A 24757-nucleotide genomic window follows, 5' to 3' on the forward strand; every position below is an offset into this window, starting at 1 on the left:
CAGTCGGTCGTATCCACAGACTTTTGAGGAAAGGAAACTATGCGAGAGAGTTGGTGCCGGGTGCACCAGTGTACCTCGCAGCTGTCCTAGAATACTTAGCAGCTGAAGTATTGGAGTTGGCAGGAAACGCCGCTCGTGACAAACAAGAAGAGCAGAATCATTCCCCGTCATCTCCAGTTGGCCATCAGAAACGACGAAGAGTTGAACAAACTCTTGTCTGGTGTCACCATTGCCCAGGGAGGTGTTCTACCAAACATCCAGGCTGTACTTCTACCAAAGAAGACCCAGAAAGCTGCCAAGTAAAAAGTGGATATATCAGATTACTCACTTAACAACGGCCCTTTTCAGGGCCACCAATATTTTTCAAAAAGAGTCTAAAATTGTTGTACATCTTAGTAATACTTTATTCCCCATACATAATTAAAAAAAATATATTCTACTACATAACAAATAAAAAATGTCTAAATATAGATGTCCCTTCTTCCGTGATTCTTCTTTTCTTCTCTCTCTAACGCATCCCATTTTAAGTACAGTTCTTATAGCATAACACTAAGTCTAGTAACTTTTTCAGTCTTCTTCATCAGAACATTTATTGTCGTACTTTCTGACTCTTTGAACCCACTAGTAGCTCAGTTAAATCATATAAAGTTTGTCGGGGGAAAAAAAACACTGATAGTATTTATATTTAATACTAGTCTGCTCTCTTCTTTCTCTCTCTTGGTTATTGATGCGAGCATGCTTAGATTCATCTGAGAAGGTGTGTGTTTTTTTTATTATTATAATTTATTTATAGTTTTTGTTAACAGTATCTCTTTCGTCAACACTTTTATATATGATATGTACTTTCCATTCTTTTCCTTTTTCCATTTTTTTCAGCATCTCTCTCTCTCTCTCTCCTCTCTCTCTCTCTCTCTCTCTCTCTCTCTCTCTCTCTCCTCTCTCTCTCTCTCTCTCTCTCTCTCTCTCTCTCTCTCTCTCTCTCTCTCTCTCTCTCTCTCTCTATCTATCTCTCTCTCTCTCTCTGTCTTTCTGTCTTTATTTATTTATTTATTTATTTATTTATTTATTTATTGTTTGTGTATTAAAGATGTGGAATCGATGTAAGCACACCGACAATCAGACAATGTGACAAATGTGCCAAGCCCAAACGAAAATCATACCACATCTTCTTTTTTTATATTAAATATACATAAATATGACATAATACAACAATAAAGAAACTCAGCCGATCCGTACAATGTCATGTCGGGAATGTGTAATTCCATTTGTTTCTGTTTTTGCATTAGATTTCGCTTTGTTAGTGTTCAAACTGCATTTTATTTTTTATTTTTTCCTGTTTTATTTTTTCTTTCCTTTCCTTAATGTTTCTGCATGTATTTTGACCTTTTTTCATTATTATTTTTTTTCTTCTTCAGATTTATCATATTGAAACCGTGACACTAATTTACTATTGTTGAGCAATGATTGATGATCAGAAACTGTAATTTTGAATGAAAAAAAAGGGGGCATTTTTACTGTCAGCTTGGGTTGAGCAGTTTTTCAGTAAAAAATGATTGAAAACTGTCAAAGTCCCTTACAAATCAGTCCAATCAGATTTAAGATATGCGGACCAATCAACGCCAGCTTTATGTAAGTGGTGATCCAATCGTCACCGTGATTTCAATCCTCCCGGCAAGCACAAAAACACATTCACCGAAATTTTCAAGTATTCTTTCTGTAGCAAATCGTCCACAGAGCTAATAATCATGGCACGAACAAAGCAAACTGCACGTAAATCCACCGGAGGTAAAGCTCCAAAGAAAACAACTTGCCACCAAGGCCGCCCGTAAGAGCGCACCTGCAACCGGTGGAGTCAAGAAACCACATAGATACAGGCCAGGAACAGTCCGCTCTCCGAGAAATCAGGAGATACCAGAAGAGCACAGAGCTCCTCATCAGGAAAACTCCCCTTCCAGAGATTAGTCCGTGAAATCGCCCAGGACTTCAAAACTGATCTCCGATTCCAGAGTTCAGCCGTCATGGCCCTACAGGAAGCCAGCGAAGCCTACTTGGTCGGTCTCTTCGAGGATACCAACTTGTGCGCAATTCACGCCAAGAGAGTAACCATCATGCCAAAGGATATCCAATTGGCCCGAAGAATCCGTGGAGAACGTGCTTAAGAAGTGTGATTTTTTTTCACCAAAACATAACGGCCCTTTTCAGGGCCACCAATATTTTTCAAAAAGAATCTATAAATTGTTGTACATGAAAATTAGAAACATAGCTGAACCCCTCTTTTCCCCATCTCTCTCTCTCTTTTATTTCTTCTTGTTGAATCCATCTATATGCAAAGCAATACATAGACAAAAAATAAATTTTATGAAATATATACACACAAGTCTCATCACAACAAAAAAAAAGGGGGGTGTTTGTTTATCATGGTACATGTATGTCCTTGTGTGTAGAATATTAAATAGTACATTATATAAAAAAAAAGATCAACATATGAATGTTTCTATCTGTTCTTCTGTTCTTTTCTTTTCTTCGCTTGTTTTGTCTTGTCTTCTTTTGATGTATTATTTACACCAGGAGTCTAGACCAAAGAAAGAGAACCACCAACTGGCCAAAATATAACCTTTTTTTTTTTTAAGTTAGAGTGTAAATATCTTGTATAATTCATTAATTTGAATATTTCTTTTAGAAAAGCTGATATTACAGGGTACTTTTATCAAAAATTTAGAGCTCTTTTTCAGTCAGAATTGTAAAGAAAATTTTTATCATGTATGTAGTAATATATTTTGTCCACTTTAGAGTCTTGTCTTGCTGCTAGTTTACAAAATCATGAAATTTCTATTTAAATTAATATAATTTCGGTACGGGTCCAAGTAGTCCCCCACAAAATTTCACTGTAGGAAGTCCATGTAAGCATATATCTTGCACTTATAAGCTTTTTTATATGATAAAAAGTAGTTTTCAGACTTATTATAAACTTTTCTGGCTAAAAGATGTCTTCAGAATAGTAAGTACATGTGTGCGCATTAACATTTTTTATTGGATTGGCTGATGAAATTGTCATCGTCATACTGTGGATAAATATAGAATGGCGTTTAAAAATAAAACTGAAAGGAAGATGCACACATAAGAAGTTTTACCCGCAGTCAGGGGCATCTCTTTTTCTTCACTGTAATACCTAAAAGGAAAAAAAATCTTTAATAGTAATAACAATAACAGTTTTATTCATACATTCTCTCATTTATGATCTGAAGTACCTGCAGCAGATCTTTGATGGATGGCAAGCACAGCTTTGACAGATGATGTTGGTAGTTATGGAAAGACAGGTAGAAAACTGCAAGCATGTAAAATCCTGTGATGTATCCAATTTCTGGGTACATCAAGTAGACAAATAGATAACCAGTATTCCTAGATATGTCTGTGAGGTTTTTTTTTTTCCCAACTAAATTCCATTCCATTAAGTTGAAATGTGTATTGACATTGAATGAAAATATCTGTTCAGAGAAAGCAAATAATTATCTTTATAATTTTGACTGTCTAAAGTGATTTTCATTTATCATTTATTTATCATACTTTTCTATCTTAAAATGAAAACTTTTCCACATTTTGGAACTTTTTTTTTTGTCTCCTTCAGTCATTTTTATTCCGATTGAAAGTTTTTTTCTGTTCAATAATAGTTTTTTCTTAAAAATTTACTGTCTGATATGAATTATTATATTTTTCAGACCTAGAATGAAAAAGTGGATTGAAAGTGTACACAGTTTAAGGCAGTACGGAGTTACCTCCCGGAATAAAACAACGTAAGCCAATCAGACAACAGTTAACTGAAAATGTGTGATACTTCTTTTACGGCCGCGTTGGTGATATATAAAGAGTCGCTGTTAGACGGAAAGTATTATTTAACTAATCACCACAAATAGTTAAACATGTCAGGCAGAGGAAAAGGAGGTAAAGGTCTAGGAAAAGGAGGCGCCAAGCGTCACAGGAAGGTGTTGCGTGATAACATCCAAGGTATCACCAAGCCAGCCATCCGTCGTTTAGCAAGAAGAGGTGGAGTAAAACGTATATCTGGACTCATCTATGAGGAAAACCCGCGGTGTCCTTAAAGTTTTCTTGGAAAATGTCATCCGTGATGCTGTCACATACACAGAGCACGCCAAGAGGAAGACTGTCACTGCCATGGATGTTGTCTACGCTTTGAAACGTCAAGGACGTACCTTGTACGGATTCGGAGGTTAAACAGCCACCCGGCTAATATCAACAACGGCCCTTTTCAGGGCCACCAACATTTTTCAAAAAGAATCTTAGATTTGTTGTACATCGTTTTAAGCTAAATCTTGAAATCAAAGCTTGCTCCCACTTCTATTCTTTTCTGTAATGTTCATGAATTTTTCAACCGTTTTCTTGTTTTCCCTGATCCTGATCCGCAACTATTTTCTCTCTCTCTCGTTATCTCCCCCCCCCCCCTTTTTTTTTAATATCTGGCTTTCTTTTTAATTAACTTCCTTACTCTTACTCTTGTATTTATTTGAGAATTTATATTTCTGAAGGTTTATGAATACGTTCAAAGATCAACAAGTCCGTGCATTTGCCTACATGAAGAGAGAAAATTTCAAAACAAATGCACGGACTTTTACACACAAAATCTGTAGATTCTGTTATATTCAATTATAAAGTTTTTGCGTGGTTTAAGATTAGGTAATGTTCTTGTTTCCGTGTAAAATAATTCTCGCAATATTTTTTTTCTCCCGAAAAGCAAAAGAAATCGTAAATTTATCAACTCTATTAATTGGAATGAAAGCACTGTTTTGTTCTTCATGATTTATGTATTTACGCTTTGCAGTTTTGACAAATTAAATACTACAGAATGAGTGAAATACACGTATATTTGTTATACAGATAGAAAGAAGAGAAAAGTAACCATATACTATTGAAATAGTTTGAAAGTAGTTATAGCTGGGGGTTGGGATTTATAGCTTTGTTTAGAAGTTTGACATGATGTACAACAAATGTAAATTCTTTTTGAAAAATGTTGGTGGCCCTGAAAAGGGCCGTTTGTGAAGTTATAAACTTCAGACTGTTTACTTGCTGCTGGTGTATTTGGTGACGGCTTTGGTACCTTCACTGACAGCGTGCTTGGCCAATTCTCCGGGTAAGAGAAGACGGACAGCGGTCTGGATCTCCCGGGATGTGATGGTAGATCTTTTGTTGTAGTGTGCCAATCGGGAAGCCTCTGCTGCGATTCTCTCGAATATATCGTTGACGAAGCTGTTCATGATGGACATTGCCTTTGAGGACACTCCGGTGTCGGGGTGAACTTGTCTCAAGACTTTGTAGATGTAGATAGCATAGGATTCACGTCTCTTCCTCCTCCTTTTCTTGTCACCGCCGGGTCTGGCAGTCTTTGCCTTGGTGACGGCCTTCTTGGCTCCTTTAGTTCCTACTTTGGGTGGCATGTTACTGGTTTGATAATCAAATAAGTAATGGTGAAAAATTATTTTCAATTTGTTTATATACTGGGCAAAACGGATTGAAAGATTTTCTTGAACGCGAACCTCGGAGAGAGCACCCATAACATGTTGAATGTTCGGTAGCCTAACTGCCCGCAGAGAGCTTCGTTCTGATTGGTGTATAATAAAAACATCGTTCAATCCGTTTAGTGGGTATATAAGCTAAATTTTAAAGAAAAATTGTATCACTTTACTCAGTGTCGATCAACCAAATAGAACAAAATGTCAGGACGAGGAAAAGGAGGAAAAGCAAAAGCAAAGGCAAAGTCTAGGTCATCCCGTGCCGGACTTCAGTTCCCAGTCGGTCGTATCCACAGACTTTTGAGGAAAGGAAACTATGCCGAGAGAGTTGGTGCCGGTGCACCAGTGTACCTCGCAGCTGTCCTAGAATACTTAGCAGCTGAAGTATTGGAGTTGGCAGGAAACGCCGCTCGTGACAACAAGAAGAGCAGAATCATTCCCCGTCATCTCCAGTTGGCCATCAGAAACGACGAAGAGTTGAACAAACTCTTGTCTGGTGTCACCATTGCCCAGGGAGGTGTTCTACCAAACATCCAGGCTGTACTTCTACCAAAGAAGACCCAGAAAGCTGCCAAGTAAAAAGTGGATATATCAGATTACTCACTTAACAACGGCCCTTTTCAGGGCCACCAATATTTTTCAAAAAGAGTCTAAAATTGTTGTACATCTTAGTAATACTTTATTCCCCATACATAATTAAAAAAAAATATATTCTACTACATAACAAATAAAAAATGTCTAAAATATAGATGTCCCTTCTTCCGTGATTCTTCTTTTCTTCTCTCTCTAACGCATCCCATTTTAAGTACAGTTCTTATAGCATAACACTAAGTCTAGTAACTTTTTCAGTCTTCTTCATCAGAACATTTATTGTCGTACTTTCTGACTCTTTGAACCCACTAGTAGCTCAGTTAAATCATATAAAGTTTGTCGGGGGGAAAAAAAACACTGATAGTATTTATATTTAATACTAGTCTGCTCTCTTCTTTCTCTCTCTTGGTTATTGATGCGAGCATGCTTAGATTCATCTGAGAAGGTGTGTGTTTTTTTATTATTATAATTTATTTATAGTTTTTGTTAACAGTATCTCTTTCGTCAACACTTTTATATATGATATGTACTTTCCATTCTTTTCCTTTTTCCATTTTTTTCAGCATCTCTCTCTCTCTCTCTCTCTCTCTCTCTCTCTCTCTCTCTCTCTCTCTCTCTCTCTCTCTCTCTCTCTCTCTCTCTCTCTCTCTCTCTCTCTCTCTCTCTCTCTCTCTCTCTCTCTCTCTATCTATCTCTCTCTCTCTCTCTGTCTTTCTGTCTTTATTTATTTATTTATTTATTTATTTATTTATTTATTGTTTGTGTATTAAAGATGTGGAATCGATGTAAGCACACCGACAATCAGACAATGTGACAAATGTGCCAAGCCCAAACGAAAATCATACCACATCTTCTTTTTTTATATTAAATATACATAAATATGACATAATACAACAATAAAGAAACTCAGCCGATCCGTACAATGTCATGTCGGGAATGTGTAATTCCATTTGTTTCTGTTTTTGCATTAGATTTCGCTTTGTTAGTGTTCAAACTGCATTTTATTTTTATTTTTTCCTGTTTTATTTTTCTTTCCTTTCCTTAATGTTTCTGCATGTATTTTGACCTTTTTTCATTATTATTTTTTTCTTCTTCAGATTTATCATATTGAAACCGTGACACTAATTTACTATTGTTGAGCAATGATTGATGATCAGAAACTGTAATTTTGAATGAAAAAAAGGGGGCATTTTTACTGTCAGCTTGGGTTGAGCAGTTTTTCAGTAAAAAATGGATTGAAAACTGTCAAAGTCCCTTACAAATCAGTCCAATCAGATTTAAGATATGCGGACCAATCAACGCCAGCTTTATGTAAGTGGTGATCCAATCGTCACCGTGATTTCAATCCTCCCGGCAAGCACAAAAACACATTCACCGAAATTTTCAAGTATTCTTTCTGTAGCAAATCGTCCACAGAGCTAATAATCATGGCACGAACAAAGCAAACTGCACGTAAATCCACCGGAGGTAAAGCTCCAAGAAAACAACTTGCCACCAAGGCCGCCCGTAAGAGCGCACCTGCAACCGGTGGAGTCAAGAAACCACATAGATACAGGCCAGGAACAGTCGCTCTCCGAGAAATCAGGAGATACCAGAAGAGCACAGAGCTCCTCATCAGGAAACTCCCCTTCCAGAGATTAGTCCGTGAAATCGCCCAGGACTTCAAAACTGATCTCCGATTCCAGAGTTCAGCCGTCATGGCCCTACAGGAAGCCAGCGAAGCCTACTTGGTCGGTCTCTTCGAGGATACCAACTTGTGCGCAATTCACGCCAAGAGAGTAACCATCATGCCAAAGGATATCCAATTGGCCCGAAGAATCCGTGGAGAACGTGCTTAAGAAGTGTGATTTTTTTCACCAAAACATAACGGCCCTTTTCAGGGCCACCAATATTTTTCAAAAAGAATCTATAAATTGTTGTACATGAAAATTAGAAACATAGCTGAACCCCTCTTTTCCCCATCTCTCTCTCTCTTTTATTTCTTCTTGTTGAATCCATCTATATGCAAAGCAATACATAGACAAAAAATAAATTTTATGAAATATATACACACAAGTCTCATCACAAAAAAAAAGGGGGGTGTTTGTTTATCATGGTACATGTATGTCCTTGTGTGTAGAATATTAAATAGTACATTATATAAAAAAAAGATCAACATATGAATGTTTCTATCTGTTCTTCTGTTCTTTTCTTTTCTTCGCTTGTTTTGTCTTGTCTTCTTTTGATGTATTATTTACACCAGGAGTCTAGACCAAAGAAAGAGAACCACCAACTGGCCAAAATATAACCTTTTTTTTTTTAAGTTAGAGTGTAAATATCTTGTATAATTCATTAATTTGAATATTTCTTTTAGAAAAGCTGATATTACAGGGTACTTTTATCAAAAATTTAGAGCTCTTTTTCAGTCAGAATTGTAAAGAAAATTTTTATCATGTATGTAGTAATATATTTTGTCCACTTTAGAGTCTTGTCTTGCTGCTAGTTTACAAAATCATGAAATTTCTATTTAAATTAATATAATTTCGGTACGGGTCCAAGTAGTCCCCACAAAATTTCACTGTAGGAAGTCCATGTAAGCATATATCTTGCACTTATAAGCTTTTTTATATGATAAAAAGTAGTTTTCAGACTTATTATAAACTTTTCTGGCTAAAAGATGTCTTCAGAATAGTAAGTACATGTGTGCGCATTAACATTTTTATTGGATTGGCTGATGAAATTGTCATCGTCATACTGTGGATAAATATAGAATGGCGTTTAAAAATAAAACTGAAAGGAAGATGCACACATAAGAAGTTTTACCCGCAGTCAGGGGCATCTCTTTTCTTCACTGTAATACCTAAAAGAAAAAAATCTTTAATAGTAATAACAATAACAGTTTTATTCATACATTCTCTCATTTATGATCTGAAGTACCTGCAGCAGATCTTTGATGGATGGCAAGCACAGCTTTGACAGATGATGTTGAGTTATGAAAGACAGGTAGAAAACTGCAAGCATGTAAAATCCTGTGATGTATCCAATTTCTGGGTACATCAAGTAGACAAATAGATAACCAGTATTCCTAGATATGTCTGTGAGGTTTTTTTTTTCCCAACTAAATTCCATTCCATTAAGTTGAAATGTGTATTGACATTGAATGAAAATATCTGTTCAGAGAAAGCAAATAATTATCTTTATAATTTTGACTGTCTAAAGTGATTTTCATTTATCATTTATTTATCATACTTTTCTATCTTAAAATGAAAACTTTTCCACATTTTGGAACTTTTTTTTTGTCTCCTTCAGTCATTTTTATTCCGATTGAAAGTTTTTTTCTGTTCAATAATAGTTTTTTCTTAAAAATTTACTGTCTGATATGAATTATTATATTTTTCAGACCTAGAATGAAAAAGTGGATTGAAAGTGTACACAGTTTAAGGCAGTACGGAGTTACCTCCCGGAATAAAACAACGTAAGCCAATCAGACAACAGTTAACTGAAAATGTGTGATACTTCTTTTACGGCCGCGTTGGTGATATATAAAGAGTCGCTGTTAGACGGAAAGTATTATTTAACTAATCACCACAAATAGTTAAACATGTCAGGCAGAGGAAAAGGAGGTAAAGGTCTAGGAAAAGGAGGCGCCAAGCGTCACAGGAAGGTGTTGCGTGATAACATCCAAGGTATCACCAAGCCAGCCATCCGTCGTTTAGCAAGAAGAGGTGGAGTAAAACGTATATCTGGACTCATCTATGAGGAAACCCGCGGTGTCCTTAAAGTTTTCTTGGAAAATGTCATCCGTGATGCTGTCACATACACAGAGCACGCCAAGAGGAAGACTGTCACTGCCATGGATGTTGTCTACGCTTTGAAACGTCAAGGACGTACCTTGTACGGATTCGGAGGTTAAACAGCCACCCGGCTAATATCAACAACGGCCCTTTTCAGGGCCACCAACATTTTTCAAAAAGAATCTTAGATTTGTTGTACATCGTTTTAAGCTAAATCTTGAAATCAAAGCTTGCTCCCACTTCTATTCTTTTCTGTAATGTTCATGAATTTTTCAACCGTTTTCTTGTTTTCCCTGATCCTGATCCGCAACTATTTTCTCTCTCTCTCGTTATCCCCCCCCCCCCCTTTTTTTTTAATATCTGGCTTTCTTTTTAATTAACTTCCTTACTCTTACTCTTGTATTTATTTGAGAATTTATATTTCTGAAGGTTTATGAATACGTTCAAAGATCAACAAGTCCGTGCATTTGCCTACATGAAGAGAGAAAATTTCAAAACAAATGCACGGACTTTTACACACAAAATCTGTAGATTCTGTTATATTCAATTATAAAGTTTTTGCGTGGTTTAAGATTAGGTAATGTTCTTGTTTCCGTGTAAAATAATTCTCGCAATATTTTTTTTCTCCCGAAAAGCAAAAGAAATCGTAAATTTATCAACTCTATTAATTGGAATGAAAGCACTGTTTTGTTCTTCATGATTTATGTATTTACGCTTTGCAGTTTTGACAAATTAAATACTACAGAATGAGTGAAATACACGTATATTTGTTATACAGATAGAAAGAAGAGAAAAGTAACCATATACTATTGAAATAGTTTGAAAGTAGTTATAGCTGGGGGTTGGGATTTATAGCTTTGTTTAGAAGTTTGACATGATGTACAACAAATGTAAATTCTTTTTGAAAAATGTTGGTGGCCCTGAAAAGGGCCGTTTGTGAAGTTATAAACTTCAGACTGTTTACTTGCTGCTGGTGTATTTGGTGACGGCTTTGGTACCTTCACTGACAGCGTGCTTGGCCAATTCTCCGGGTAAGAGAAGACGGACAGCGGTCTGGATCTCCCGGGATGTGATGGTAGATCTTTTGTTGTAGTGTGCCAATCGGGAAGCCTCTGCTGCGATTCTCTCGAATATATCGTTGACGAAGCTGTTCATGATGGACATTGCCTTTGAGGACACTCCGGTGTCGGGGTGAACTTGTCTCAAGACTTTGTAGATGTAGATAGCATAGGATTCACGTCTCTTCCTCCTCCTTTTCTTGTCACCGCCGGGTCTGGCAGTCTTTGCCTTGGTGACGGCCTTCTTGGCTCCTTTAGTTCCTACTTTGGGTGGCATGTTACTGGTTTGATAATCAAATAAGTAATGGTGAAAAATTATTTTCAATTTGTTTATATACTGGGCAAAACGGATTGAAAGATTTTCTTGAACGCGAACCTCGGAGAGAGCACCCATAACATGTTGAATGTTCGGTAGCCTAACTGCCCGCAGAGAGCTTCGTTCTGATTGGTGTATAATAAAAACATCGTTCAATCCGTTTAGTGGGTATATAAGCTAAATTTTAAAGAAAAATTGTATCACTTTACTCAGTGTCGATCAACCAAATAGAACAAAATGTCAGGACGAGGAAAAGGAGGAAAAGCAAAAGCAAAGGCAAAGTCTAGGTCATCCCGTGCCGGACTTCAGTTCCCAGTCGGTCGTATCCACAGACTTTTGAGGAAAGGAAACTATGCCGAGAGAGTTGGTGCCGGTGCACCAGTGTACCTCGCAGCTGTCCTAGAATACTTAGCAGCTGAAGTATTGGAGTTGGCAGGAAACGCCGCTCGTGACAACAAGAAGAGCAGAATCATTCCCCGTCATCTCCAGTTGGCCATCAGAAACGACGAAGAGTTGAACAAACTCTTGTCTGGTGTCACCATTGCCCAGGGAGGTGTTCTACCAAACATCCAGGCTGTACTTCTACCAAAGAAGACCCAGAAAGCTGCCAAGTAAAAAGTGGATATATCAGATTACTCACTTAACAACGGCCCTTTTCAGGGCCACCAATATTTTTCAAAAAGAGTCTAAAATTGTTGTACATCTTAGTAATACTTTATTCCCCATACATAATTAAAAAAAATATATTCTACTACATAACAAATAAAAAATGTCTAAAATATAGATGTCCCTTCTTCCGTGATTCTTCTTTTCTTCTCTCTCTAACGCATCCCATTTTAAGTACAGTTCTTATAGCATAACACTAAGTCTAGTAACTTTTTCAGTCTTCTTCATCAGAACATTTATTGTCGTACTTTCTGACTCTTTGAACCCACTAGTAGCTCAGTTAAATCATATAAAGTTTGTCGGGGGAAAAAAAACACTGATAGTATTTATATTTAATACTAGTCTGCTCTCTTCTTTCTCTCTCTTGGTTATTGATGCGAGCATGCTTAGATTCATCTGAGAAGGTGTGTGTTTTTTTATTATTATAATTTATTTATAGTTTTTGTTAACAGTATCTCTTTCGTCAACACTTTTATATATGATATGTACTTTCCATTCTTTTCCTTTTTCCATTTTTTTCAGCATCTCTCTCTCTCTCTCTCTCTCTCTCTCTCTCTCTCTCTCTCTCTCTCTCTCTCTCTCTCTCTCTCTCTCTCTCTCTCTCTCTCTCTCTCTCTCTCTCTCTCTCTCTCTCTCTCTCTCTCTATCTATCTCTCTCTCTCTCTCTGTCTTTCTGTCTTTATTTATTTATTTATTTATTTATTTATTTATTTATTGTTTGTGTATTAAAGATGTGGAATCGATGTAAGCACACCGACAATCAGACAATGTGACAAATGTGCCAAGCCCAAACGAAAATCATACCACATCTTCTTTTTTTATATTAAATATACATAAATATGACATAATACAACAATAAAGAAACTCAGCCGATCCGTACAATGTCATGTCGGGAATGTGTAATTCCATTTGTTTCTGTTTTTGCATTAGATTTCGCTTTGTTAGTGTTCAAACTGCATTTTATTTTTATTTTTTCCTGTTTTATTTTTCTTTCCTTTCCTTAATGTTTCTGCATGTATTTTGACCTTTTTTCATTATTATTTTTTTCTTCTTCAGATTTATCATATTGAAACCGTGACACTAATTTACTATTGTTGAGCAATGATTGATGATCAGAAACTGTAATTTTGAATGAAAAAAAGGGGGCATTTTTACTGTCAGCTTGGGTTGAGCAGTTTTTCAGTAAAAAATGGATTGAAAACTGTCAAAGTCCCTTACAAATCAGTCCAATCAGATTTAAGATATGCGGACCAATCAACGCCAGCTTTATGTAAGTGGTGATCCAATCGTCACCGTGATTTCAATCCTCCCGGCAAGCACAAAAACACATTCACCGAAATTTTCAAGTATTCTTTCTGTAGCAAATCGTCCACAGAGCTAATAATCATGGCACGAACAAAGCAAACTGCACGTAAATCCACCGGAGGTAAAGCTCCAAGAAAACAACTTGCCACCAAGGCCGCCCGTAAGAGCGCACCTGCAACCGGTGGAGTCAAGAAACCACATAGATACAGGCCAGGAACAGTCGCTCTCCGAGAAATCAGGAGATACCAGAAGAGCACAGAGCTCCTCATCAGGAAACTCCCCTTCCAGAGATTAGTCCGTGAAATCGCCCAGGACTTCAAAACTGATCTCCGATTCCAGAGTTCAGCCGTCATGGCCCTACAGGAAGCCAGCGAAGCCTACTTGGTCGGTCTCTTCGAGGATACCAACTTGTGCGCAATTCACGCCAAGAGAGTAACCATCATGCCAAAGGATATCCAATTGGCCCGAAGAATCCGTGGAGAACGTGCTTAAGAAGTGTGATTTTTTTCACCAAAACATAACGGCCCTTTTCAGGGCCACCAATATTTTTCAAAAAGAATCTATAAATTGTTGTACATGAAAATTAGAAACATAGCTGAACCCCTCTTTTCCCCATCTCTCTCTCTCTTTTATTTCTTCTTGTTGAATCCATCTATATGCAAAGCAATACATAGACAAAAAATAAATTTTATGAAATATATACACACAAGTCTCATCACAAAAAAAAAGGGGGGTGTTTGTTTATCATGGTACATGTATGTCCTTGTGTGTAGAATATTAAATAGTACATTATATAAAAAAAAGATCAACATATGAATGTTTCTATCTGTTCTTCTGTTCTTTTCTTTTCTTCGCTTGTTTTGTCTTGTCTTCTTTTGATGTATTATTTACACCAGGAGTCTAGACCAAAGAAAGAGAACCACCAACTGGCCAAAATATAACCTTTTTTTTTTTAAGTTAGAGTGTAAATATCTTGTATAATTCATTAATTTGAATATTTCTTTTAGAAAAGCTGATATTACAGGGTACTTTTATCAAAAATTTAGAGCTCTTTTTCAGTCAGAATTGTAAAGAAAATTTTTATCATGTATGTAGTAATATATTTTGTCCACTTTAGAGTCTTGTCTTGCTGCTAGTTTACAAAATCATGAAATTTCTATTTAAATTAATATAATTTCGGTACGGGTCCAAGTAGTCCCCACAAAATTTCACTGTAGGAAGTCCATGTAAGCATATATCTTGCACTTATAAGCTTTTTTATATGATAAAAAGTAGTTTTCAGACTTATTATAAACTTTTCTGGCTAAAAGATGTCTTCAGAATAGTAAGTACATGTGTGCGCATTAACATTTTTATTGGATTGGCTGATGAAATTGTCATCGTCATACTGTGGATAAATATAGAATGGCGTTTAAAAATAAAACTGAAAGGAAGATGCACACATAAGAAGTTTTACCCGCAGTCAGGGGCATCTCTTTTCTTCACTGTAATACCTAAAAGAAAAAAATCTTTAATAGTAATAACAATAACAGTTTTATTCATACATTCTCTCATTTATGATCTGAAGTACCTGCAGCAGATCTTTGATGGATGGCAAGCACAGCTTTGACAGATGATGTTGAGTTATGAAAGACAGGTAGAAAACTGCAAGCATGTAAAATCCTGTGATGTATCCAATTTCTGGGTACATCAAGTAGACAAATAGATAACCAGTATTCCTAGATATGTCTGTGAGGTTTTTTTTTTCCCAACTAAATTCCATTCCATTAAGTTGAAATGTGTATTGACATTGAATGAAAATATCTGTTCAGAGAAAGCAAATAATTATCTTTATAATTTTGACTGTCTAAAGTGATTTTCATTTATCATTTATTTATCATACTTTTCTATCTTAAAATGAAAACTTTTCCACATTTTGGAACTTTTTTTTTGTCTCCTTCAGTCATTTTTATTCCGATTGAAAGTTTTTTTCTGTTCAATAATAGTTTTTTCTTAAAAATTTACTGTCTGATATGAATTATTATATTTTTCAGACCTAGAATGAAAAAGTGGATTGAAAGTGTACACAGTTTAAGGCAGTACGGAGTTACCTCCCGGAATAAAACAACGTAAGCCAATCAGACAACAGTTAACTGAAAATGTGTGATACTTCTTTTACGGCCGCGTTGGTGATATATAAAGAGTCGCTGTTAGACGGAAAGTATTATTTAACTAATCACCACAAATAGTTAAACATGTCAGGCAGAGGAAAAGGAGGTAAAGGTCTAGGAAAAGGAGGCGCCAAGCGTCACAGGAAGGTGTTGCGTGATAACATCCAAGGTATCACCAAGCCAGCCATCCGTCGTTTAGCAAGAAGAGGTGGAGTAAAACGTATATCTGGACTCATCTATGAGGAAACCCGCGGTGTCCTTAAAGTTTTCTTGGAAAATGTCATCCGTGATGCTGTCACATACACAGAGCACGCCAAGAGGAAGACTGTCACTGCCATGGATGTTGTCTACGCTTTGAAACGTCAAGGACGTACCTTGTACGGATTCGGAGGTTAAACAGCCACCCGGCTAATATCAACAACGGCCCTTTTCAGGGCCACCAACATTTTTCAAAAAGAATCTTAGATTTGTTGTACATCGTTTTAAGCTAAATCTTGAAATCAAAGCTTGCTCCCACTTCTATTCTTTTCTGTAATGTTCATGAATTTTTCAACCGTTTTCTTGTTTTCCCTGATCCTGATCCGCAACTATTTTCTCTCTCTCTCGTTATCCCCCCCCCCCCTTTTTTTTTAATATCTGGCTTTCTTTTTAATTAACTTCCTTACTCTTACTCTTGTATTTATTTGAGAATTTATATTTCTGAAGGTTTATGAATACGTTCAAAGATCAACAAGTCCGTGCATTTGCCTACATGAAGAGAGAAAATTTCAAAACAAATGCACGGACTTTTACACACAAAATCTGTAGATTCTGTTATATTCAATTATAAAGTTTTTGCGTGGTTTAAGATTAGGTAATGTTCTTGTTTCCGTGTAAAATAATTCTCGCAATATTTTTTTTCTCCCGAAAAGCAAAAGAAATCGTAAATTTATCAACTCTATTAATTGGAATGAAAGCACTGTTTTGTTCTTCATGATTTATGTATTTACGCTTTGCAGTTTTGACAAATTAAATACTACAGAATGAGTGAAATACACGTATATTTGTTATACAGATAGAAAGAAGAGAAAAGTAACCATATACTATTGAAATAGTTTGAAAGTAGTTATAGCTGGGGGTTGGGATTTATAGCTTTGTTTAGAAGTTTGACATGATGTACAACAAATGTAAATTCTTTTTGAAAAATGTTGGTGGCCCTGAAAAGGGCCGTTTGTGAAGTTATAAACTTCAGACTGTTTACTTGCTGCTGGTGTATTTGGTGACGGCTTTGGTACCTTCACTGACAGCGTGCTTGGCCAATTCTCCGGGTAAGAGAAGACGGACAGCGGTCTGGATCTCCCGGGATGTGATGGTAGATCTTTTGTTGTAGTGTGCCAATCGGGAAGCCTCTGCTGCGATTCTCTCGAATATATCGTTGACGAAGCTGTTCATGATGGACATTGCCTTTGAGGACACTCCGGTGTCGGGGTGAACTTGTCTCAAGACTTTGTAGATGTAGATAGCATAGGATTCACGTCTCTTCCTCCTCCTTTTCTTGTCACCGCCGGGTCTGGCAGTCTTTGCCTTGGTGACGGCCTTCTTGGCTCCTTTAGTTCCTACTTTGGGTGGCATGTTACTGGTTTGATAATCAAATAAGTAATGGTGAAAAATTATTTTCAATTTGTTTATATACTGGGCAAAACGGATTGAAAGATTTTCTTGAACGCGAACCTCGGAGAGAGCACCCATAACATGTTGAATGTTCGGTAGCCTAACTGCCCGCAGAGAGCTTCGTTCTGATTGGTGTATAATAAAAACATCGTTCAATCCGTTTAGTGGGTATATAAGCTAAATTTTAAAGAAAAATTGTATCACTTTACTCAGTGTCGATCAACCAAATAGAACAAAATGTCAGGACGAGGAAAAGGAGGAAAAGCAAAAGCAAAGGCAAAGTCTAGGTCATCCCGTGCCGGACTTCAGTTCCCAGTCGGTCGTATCCACAGACTTTTGAGGAAAGGAAACTATGCCGAGAGAGTTGGTGCCGGTGCACCAGTGTACCTCGCAGCTGTCCTAGAATACTTAGCAGCTGAAGTATTGGAGTTGGCAGGAAACGCCGCTCGTGACAACAAGAAGAGCAGAATCATTCCCCGTCATCTCCAGTTGGCCATCAGAAACGACGAAGAGTTGAACAAACTCTTGTCTGGTGTCACCATTGCCCAGGGAGGTGTTCTACCAAACATCCAGGCTGTACTTCTACCAAAGAAGACCCAGAAAGCTGCCAAGTAAAAAGTGGATATATCAGATTACTCACTTAACAACGGCCCTTTTCAGGGCCACCAATATTTTTCAAAAAGAGTCTAAAATTGTTGTACATCTTAGTAATACTTTATTCCCCATACATAATTAAAAAAAATATATTCTACTACATAACAAATAAAAAATGTCTAAAATATAGATGTCCCTTCTTCCGTGATTCTTCTTTTCTTCTCTCTCTAACGCATCCCATTTTAAGTACAGTTCTTATAGCATAACACTAAGTCTAGTAACTTTTTCAGTCTTCTTCATCAGAACATTTATTGTCGTACTTTCTGACTCTTTGAACCCACTAGTAGCTCAGTTAAATCATATAAAGTTTGTCGGGGGAAAAAAAACACTGATAGTATTTATATTTAATACTAGTCTGCTCTCTTCTTTCTCTCTCTTGGTTATTGATGCGAGCATGCTTAGATTCATCTGAGAAGGTGTGTGTTTTTTTATTATTATAATTTATTTATAGTTTTTGTTAACAGTATCTCTTTCGTCAACACTTTTATATATGATATGTACTTTCCATTCTTTTCCTTTTTCCATTTTTTTCAGCATCTCTCTCTCTCTCTCTCTCTCTCTCTCTCTCTCTCTCTCTCTCTCTCTCTCTCTCTCTCTCTCTCTCTCTCTCTCTCTCTCTCTCTCTCTCTCTCTCTCTCTCTCTCTCTCTATCTATCTCTCTCTCTCTCTCTGTCTTTCTGTCTTTATTTATTTATTTATTTATTTATTTATTTATTTATTGTTTGTGTATTAAAGATGTGGAATCGATGTAAGCACACCGACAATCAGACAATGTGACAAATGTGCCAAGCCCAAACGAAAATCATACCACATCTTCTTTTTTTATATTAAATATACATAAATATGACATAATACAACAATAAAGAAACTCAGCCGATCCGTACAATGTCATGTCGGGAATGTGTAATTCCATTTGTTTCTGTTTTTGCATTAGATTTCGCTTTGTTAGTGTTCAAACTGCATTTTATTTTTATTTTTTCCTGTTTTATTTTTCTTTCCTTTCCTTAATGTTTCTGCATGTATTTTGACCTTTTTTCATTATTATTTTTTTCTTCTTCAGATTTATCATATTGAAACCGTGACACTAATTTACTATTGTTGAGCAATGATTGATGATCAGAAACTGTAATTTTGAATGAAAAAAAGGGGGCATTTTTACTGTCAGCTTGGGTTGAGCAGTTTTTCAGTAAAAAATGGATTGAAAACTGTCAAAGTCCCTTACAAATCAGTCCAATCAGATTTAAGATATGCGGACCAATCAACGCCAGCTTTATGTAAGTGGTGATCCAATCGTCACCGTGATTTCAATCCTCCCGGCAAGCACAAAAACACATTCACCGAAATTTTCAAGTATTCTTTCTGTAGCAAATCGTCCACAGAGCTAATAATCATGGCACGAACAAAGCAAACTGCACGTAAATCCACCGGAGGTAAAGCTCCAAGAAAACAACTTGCCACCAAGGCCGCCCGTAAGAGCGCACCTGCAACCGGTGGAGTCAAGAAACCACATAGATACAGGCCAGGAACAGTCGCTCTCCGAGAAATCAGGAGATACCAGAAGAGCACAGAGCTCCTCATCAGGAAACTCCCCTTCCAGAGATTAGTCCGTGAAATCGCCCAGGACTTCAAAACTGATCTCCGATTCCAGAGTTCAGCCGTCATGGCCCTACAGGAAGCCAGCGAAGCCTACTTGGTCGGTCTCTTCGAGGATACCAACTTGTGCGCAATTCACGCCAAGAGAGTAACCATCATGCCAAAGGATATCCAATTGGCCCGAAGAATCCGTGGAGAACGTGCTTAAGAAGTGTGATTTTTTTCACCAAAACATAACGGCCCTTTTCAGGGCCACCAATATTTTTCAAAAAGAATCTATAAATTGTTGTACATGAAAATTAGAAACATAGCTGAACCCCTCTTTTCCCCATCTCTCTCTCTCTTTTATTTCTTCTTGTTGAATCCATCTATATGCAAAGCAATACATAGACAAAAAATAAATTTTATGAAATATATACACACAAGTCTCATCACAAAAAAAAAGGGGGGTGTTTGTTTATCATGGTACATGTATGTCCTTGTGTGTAGAATATTAAATAGTACATTATATAAAAAAAAGATCAACATATGAATGTTTCTATCTGTTCTTCTGTTCTTTTCTTTTCTTCGCTTGTTTTGTCTTGTCTTCTTTTGATGTATTATTTACACCAGGAGTCTAGACCAAAGAAAGAGAACCACCAACTGGCCAAAATATAACCTTTTTTTTTTTAAGTTAGAGTGTAAATATCTTGTATAATTCATTAATTTGAATATTTCTTTTAGAAAAGCTGATATTACAGGGTACTTTTATCAAAAATTTAGAGCTCTTTTTCAGTCAGAATTGTAAAGAAAATTTTTATCATGTATGTAGTAATATATTTTGTCCACTTTAGAGTCTTGTCTTGCTGCTAGTTTACAAAATCATGAAATTTCTATTTAAATTAATATAATTTCGGTACGGGTCCAAGTAGTCCCCACAAAATTTCACTGTAGGAAGTCCATGTAAGCATATATCTTGCACTTATAAGCTTTTTTATATGATAAAAAGTAGTTTTCAGACTTATTATAAACTTTTCTGGCTAAAAGATGTCTTCAGAATAGTAAGTACATGTGTGCGCATTAACATTTTTATTGGATTGGCTGATGAAATTGTCATCGTCATACTGTGGATAAATATAGAATGGCGTTTAAAAATAAAACTGAAAGGAAGATGCACACATAAGAAGTTTTACCCGCAGTCAGGGGCATCTCTTTTCTTCACTGTAATACCTAAAAGAAAAAAATCTTTAATAGTAATAACAATAACAGTTTTATTCATACATTCTCTCATTTATGATCTGAAGTACCTGCAGCAGATCTTTGATGGATGGCAAGCACAGCTTTGACAGATGATGTTGAGTTATGAAAGACAGGTAGAAAACTGCAAGCATGTAAAATCCTGTGATGTATCCAATTTCTGGGTACATCAAGTAGACAAATAGATAACCAGTATTCCTAGATATGTCTGTGAGGTTTTTTTTTTCCCAACTAAATTCCATTCCATTAAGTTGAAATGTGTATTGACATTGAATGAAAATATCTGTTCAGAGAAAGCAAATAATTATCTTTATAATTTTGACTGTCTAAAGTGATTTTCATTTATCATTTATTTATCATACTTTTCTATCTTAAAATGAAAACTTTTCCACATTTTGGAACTTTTTTTTTGTCTCCTTCAGTCATTTTTATTCCGATTGAAAGTTTTTTTCTGTTCAATAATAGTTTTTTCTTAAAAATTTACTGTCTGATATGAATTATTATATTTTTCAGACCTAGAATGAAAAAGTGGATTGAAAGTGTACACAGTTTAAGGCAGTACGGAGTTACCTCCCGGAATAAAACAACGTAAGCCAATCAGACAACAGTTAACTGAAAATGTGTGATACTTCTTTTACGGCCGCGTTGGTGATATATAAAGAGTCGCTGTTAGACGGAAAGTATTATTTAACTAATCACCACAAATAGTTAAACATGTCAGGCAGAGGAAAAGGAGGTAAAGGTCTAGGAAAAGGAGGCGCCAAGCGTCACAGGAAGGTGTTGCGTGATAACATCCAAGGTATCACCAAGCCAGCCATCCGTCGTTTAGCAAGAAGAGGTGGAGTAAAACGTATATCTGGACTCATCTATGAGGAAACCCGCGGTGTCCTTAAAGTTTTCTTGGAAAATGTCATCCGTGATGCTGTCACATACACAGAGCACGCCAAGAGGAAGACTGTCACTGCCATGGATGTTGTCTACGCTTTGAAACGTCAAGGACGTACCTTGTACGGATTCGGAGGTTAAACAGCCACCCGGCTAATATCAACAACGGCCCTTTTCAGGGCCACCAACATTTTTCAAAAAGAATCTTAGATTTGTTGTACATCGTTTTAAGCTAAATCTTGAAATCAAAGCTTGCTCCCACTTCTATTCTTTTCTGTAATGTTCATGAATTTTTCAACCGTTTTCTTGTTTTCCCTGATCCTGATCCGCAACTATTTTCTCTCTCTCTCGTTATCCCCCCCCCCCCCTTTTTTTTTAATATCTGGCTTTCTTTTTAATTAACTTCCTTACTCTTACTCTTGTATTTATTTGAGAATTTATATTTCTGAAGGTTTATGAATACGTTCAAAGATCAACAAGTCCGTGCATTTGCCTACATGAAGAGAGAAAATTTCAAAACAAATGCACGGACTTTTACACACAAAATCTGTAGATTCTGTTATATTCAATTATAAAGTTTTTGCGTGGTTTAAGATTAGGTAATGTTCTTGTTTCCGTGTAAAATAATTCTCGCAATATTTTTTTTCTCCCGAAAAGCAAAAGAAATCGTAAATTTATCAACTCTATTAATTGGAATGAAAGCACTGTTTTGTTCTTCATGATTTATGTATTTACGCTTTGCAGTTTTGACAAATTAAATACTACAGAATGAGTGAAATACACGTATATTTGTTATACAGATAGAAAGAAGAGAAAAGTAACCATATACTATTGAAATAGTTTGAAAGTAGTTATAGCTGGGGGTTGGGATTTATAGCTTTGTTTAGAAGTTTGACATGATGTACAACAAATGTAAATTCTTTTTGAAAAATGTTGGTGGCCCTGAAAAGGGCCGTTTGTGAAGTTATAAACTTCAGACTGTTTACTTGCTGCTGGTGTATTTGGTGACGGCTTTGGTACCTTCACTGACAGCGTGCTTGGCCAATTCTCCGGGTAAGAGAAGACGGACAGCGGTCTGGATCTCCCGGGATGTGATGGTAGATCTTTTGTTGTAGTGTGCCAATCGGGAAGCCTCTGCTGCGATTCTCTCGAATATATCGTTGACGAAGCTGTTCATGATGGACATTGCCTTTGAGGACACTCCGGTGTCGGGGTGAACTTGTCTCAAGACTTTGTAGATGTAGATAGCATAGGATTCACGTCTCTTCCTCCTCCTTTTCTTGTCACCGCCGGGTCTGGCAGTCTTTGCCTTGGTGACGGCCTTCTTGGCTCCTTTAGTTCCTACTTTGGGTGGCATGTTACTGGTTTGATAATCAAATAAGTAATGGTGAAAAATTATTTTCAATTTGTTTATATACTGGGCAAAACGGATTGAAAGATTTTCTTGAACGCGAACCTCGGAGAGAGCACCCATAACATGTTGAATGTTCGGTAGCCTAACTGCCCGCAGAGAGCTTCGTTCTGATTGGTGTATAATAAAAACATCGTTCAATCCGTTTAGTGGGTATATAAGCTAAATTTTAAAGAAAAATTGTATCACTTTACTCAGTGTCGATCAACCAAATAGAACAAAATGTCAGGACGAGGAAAAGGAGGAAAAGCAAAAGCAAAGGCAAAGTCTAGGTCATCCCGTGCCGGACTTCAGTTCCCAGTCGGTCGTATCCACAGACTTTTGAGGAAAGGAAACTATGCCGAGAGAGTTGGTGCCGGTGCACCAGTGTACCTCGCAGCTGTCCTAGAATACTTAGCAGCTGAAGTATTGGAGTTGGCAGGAAACGCCGCTCGTGACAACAAGAAGAGCAGAATCATTCCCCGTCATCTCCAGTTGGCCATCAGAAACGACGAAGAGTTGAACAAACTCTTGTCTGGTGTCACCATTGCCCAGGGAGGTGTTCTACCAAACATCCAGGCTGTACTTCTACCAAAGAAGACCCAGAAAGCTGCCAAGTAAAAAGTGGATATATCAGATTACTCACTTAACAACGGCCCTTTTCAGGGCCACCAATATTTTCAAAAGAGTCTAAAATTGTTGTACATCTTAGTAATACTTTATTCCCCATACATAATTAAAAAAATATATTCTACTACATAACAAATAAAAAATGTCTAAAATATAGATGTCCCTTCTTCCGTGATTCTTCTTTCTTCTCTCTCTAACGCATCCCATTTTAAGTACAGTTCTTATAGCATAACACTAAGTCTAGTAACTTTTTCAGTCTTCTTCATCAGAACATTTATTGTCGTACTTTCTGACTCTTTGAACCCACTAGTAGCTCAGTTAAATCATATAAAGTTTGTCGGGGAAAAAAAACACTGATAGTATTTATATTTAATACTAGTCTGCTCTCTTCTTTCTCTCTCTTGGTTATTGATGCGAGCATGCTTAGATTCATCTGAGAAGGTGTGTGTTTTTTTATTATTATAATTTATTTATAGTTTTGTTAACAGTATCTCTTCGTCAACACTTTTATATATGATATGTACTTTCCATTCTTTTCCTTTTCCATTTTTTCAGCATCTCTCTCTCTCTCTCTCTCTCTCTCTCTCTCTCTCTCTCTCTCTCTCTCTCTCTCTCTCTCTCTCTCTCTCTCTCTCTCTCTCTCTCTCCTCTCTCCTCTCTCTCTCTCTCTCTATCTATCTCTCTCTCTCTCTCTGTCTTTCTGTCTTTATTTATTTATTTATTATTTATTTATTTATTTATTGTTTGTGTATTAAAGATGTGGAATCGATGTAAGCACACCGACAATCAGACAATGTGACAAATGTGCCAAGCCCAAACGAAAATCATACCACATCTTCTTTTTTTATATTAAAATATACATAAATATGACATAATACAACAATAAAGAAACTCAGCCGATCCGTACAATGTCATGTCGGGAATGTGTAATTCCATTTGTTTCTGTTTTTGCATTAGATTTCGCTTTGTTAGTGTTCAAACTGCATTTTATTTTTATTTTTTCCTGTTTTATTTTCTTTCCTTTCCTTAATGTTTCTGCATGTATTTTGACCTTTTTCATTATATTTTTTTCTTCTTCAGATTTATCATATGAAACCGTGACACTAATTTACTATTGTTGAGCAATGATTGATGATCAGAAACTGTAATTTTGAATGAAAAAAAGGGGGCATTTTTACTGTCAGCTTGGTTGAGCAGTTTTTCAGTAAAAAATGGATTGAAAACTGTCAAAGTCCCTTACAAATCAGTCCAATCAGATTTAAGATATGCGACCAATCAACGCAGCTTTATGTAAGGTGGTGATCCAATCGTCACCGTGATTTCAATCCTCCGGCAAGC

At 36.6% G+C, this 24757-nt stretch overlaps 14 protein-coding genes and 1 pseudogene across 14 annotated transcripts; 12 read left to right on the top strand and 3 right to left on the bottom strand.

The window, feature by feature from the left end:
- Nucleotides 1–1594: 1594 nt before the first annotated feature.
- Nucleotides 1595–2163, top strand: LOC139505206 (histone H3-like; annotated as a pseudogene).
- Nucleotides 2164–3651: 1488 nt separating this feature from the next.
- LOC139505213 (histone H4-like) lies at nucleotides 3652–4277 on the top strand. The gene is given in 2 exon segments (XM_071294973.1): nucleotides 3652–4079; nucleotides 4081–4277. Coding segments are annotated over 2 exon segments (312 nt in total). The 5' UTR covers nucleotides 3652–3917; the 3' UTR covers nucleotides 4231–4277.
- A 746-nt stretch (nucleotides 4278–5023) lies between these two features.
- Nucleotides 5024–5487, bottom strand: LOC139505199 (histone H2B). Its single transcript, XM_071294961.1, has one exon. It carries the CDS (start codon nucleotides 5445–5447, stop codon nucleotides 5073–5075), a length of 375 nt encoding a protein of 124 aa, XP_071151062.1. The 5' UTR covers nucleotides 5448–5487; the 3' UTR covers nucleotides 5024–5072.
- A 205-nt stretch (nucleotides 5488–5692) lies between these two features.
- LOC139505203 (histone H2A) lies at nucleotides 5693–6155 on the top strand. The gene has a single exon (XM_071294964.1). It carries the CDS (start codon nucleotides 5724–5726, stop codon nucleotides 6099–6101), a length of 378 nt encoding a protein of 125 aa, XP_071151065.1. The 5' UTR covers nucleotides 5693–5723; the 3' UTR covers nucleotides 6102–6155.
- A 929-nt stretch (nucleotides 6156–7084) lies between these two features.
- Nucleotides 7085–8058, top strand: LOC139505198 (histone H3). The gene has a single exon (XM_071294960.1). It carries the CDS (start codon nucleotides 7541–7543, stop codon nucleotides 7949–7951), a length of 411 nt encoding a protein of 136 aa, XP_071151061.1. The 5' UTR covers nucleotides 7085–7540; the 3' UTR covers nucleotides 7952–8058.
- Nucleotides 8059–9427: 1369 nt separating this feature from the next.
- Nucleotides 9428–10052, top strand: LOC139505205 (histone H4). The gene has a single exon (XM_071294966.1). It carries the CDS (start codon nucleotides 9694–9696, stop codon nucleotides 10003–10005), a length of 312 nt encoding a protein of 103 aa, XP_071151067.1. The 5' UTR covers nucleotides 9428–9693; the 3' UTR covers nucleotides 10006–10052.
- Nucleotides 10053–10797: 745 nt separating this feature from the next.
- Nucleotides 10798–11261, bottom strand: LOC139505204 (histone H2B). Its single transcript, XM_071294965.1, has one exon. It carries the CDS (start codon nucleotides 11219–11221, stop codon nucleotides 10847–10849), a length of 375 nt encoding a protein of 124 aa, XP_071151066.1. The 5' UTR covers nucleotides 11222–11261; the 3' UTR covers nucleotides 10798–10846.
- Nucleotides 11262–11466: 205 nt separating this feature from the next.
- On the top strand, nucleotides 11467–11929 carry LOC139505208 (histone H2A). The gene has a single exon (XM_071294968.1). The coding sequence runs from the start codon at nucleotides 11498–11500 to the stop codon at nucleotides 11873–11875; it is 378 nt and encodes a 125-aa protein (XP_071151069.1). The 5' UTR covers nucleotides 11467–11497; the 3' UTR covers nucleotides 11876–11929.
- A 926-nt stretch (nucleotides 11930–12855) lies between these two features.
- Nucleotides 12856–13830, top strand: LOC139505201 (histone H3). The gene has a single exon (XM_071294962.1). It carries the CDS (start codon nucleotides 13313–13315, stop codon nucleotides 13721–13723), a length of 411 nt encoding a protein of 136 aa, XP_071151063.1. The 5' UTR covers nucleotides 12856–13312; the 3' UTR covers nucleotides 13724–13830.
- Nucleotides 13831–15198: 1368 nt separating this feature from the next.
- Nucleotides 15199–15824, top strand: LOC139505210 (histone H4). Its single transcript, XM_071294970.1, has one exon. The coding sequence runs from the start codon at nucleotides 15466–15468 to the stop codon at nucleotides 15775–15777; it is 312 nt and encodes a 103-aa protein (XP_071151071.1). The 5' UTR covers nucleotides 15199–15465; the 3' UTR covers nucleotides 15778–15824.
- Nucleotides 15825–16568: 744 nt separating this feature from the next.
- On the bottom strand, nucleotides 16569–17032 carry LOC139505209 (histone H2B). Its single transcript, XM_071294969.1, has one exon. The coding sequence runs from the start codon at nucleotides 16990–16992 to the stop codon at nucleotides 16618–16620; it is 375 nt and encodes a 124-aa protein (XP_071151070.1). The 5' UTR covers nucleotides 16993–17032; the 3' UTR covers nucleotides 16569–16617.
- Nucleotides 17033–17237: 205 nt separating this feature from the next.
- Nucleotides 17238–17700, top strand: LOC139505207 (histone H2A). Its single transcript, XM_071294967.1, has one exon. The coding sequence runs from the start codon at nucleotides 17269–17271 to the stop codon at nucleotides 17644–17646; it is 378 nt and encodes a 125-aa protein (XP_071151068.1). The 5' UTR covers nucleotides 17238–17268; the 3' UTR covers nucleotides 17647–17700.
- A 919-nt stretch (nucleotides 17701–18619) lies between these two features.
- Nucleotides 18620–19594, top strand: LOC139505202 (histone H3). The gene has a single exon (XM_071294963.1). The coding sequence runs from the start codon at nucleotides 19076–19078 to the stop codon at nucleotides 19484–19486; it is 411 nt and encodes a 136-aa protein (XP_071151064.1). The 5' UTR covers nucleotides 18620–19075; the 3' UTR covers nucleotides 19487–19594.
- Nucleotides 19595–20962: 1368 nt separating this feature from the next.
- Nucleotides 20963–21587, top strand: LOC139505212 (histone H4). The gene has a single exon (XM_071294972.1). The coding sequence runs from the start codon at nucleotides 21229–21231 to the stop codon at nucleotides 21538–21540; it is 312 nt and encodes a 103-aa protein (XP_071151073.1). The 5' UTR covers nucleotides 20963–21228; the 3' UTR covers nucleotides 21541–21587.
- Nucleotides 21588–23001: 1414 nt separating this feature from the next.
- LOC139505211 (histone H2A) lies at nucleotides 23002–23464 on the top strand. The gene has a single exon (XM_071294971.1). It carries the CDS (start codon nucleotides 23033–23035, stop codon nucleotides 23408–23410), a length of 378 nt encoding a protein of 125 aa, XP_071151072.1. The 5' UTR covers nucleotides 23002–23032; the 3' UTR covers nucleotides 23411–23464.
- Nucleotides 23465–24757: the final 1293 nt, after the last annotated feature.

Source organism: Mytilus edulis, unplaced genomic scaffold (assembly GCF_963676685.1).
Source record: "Mytilus edulis unplaced genomic scaffold, xbMytEdul2.2 SCAFFOLD_1419, whole genome shotgun sequence".
Classification (NCBI taxonomy): domain Eukaryota; kingdom Metazoa; phylum Mollusca; class Bivalvia; order Mytilida; family Mytilidae; genus Mytilus; species Mytilus edulis.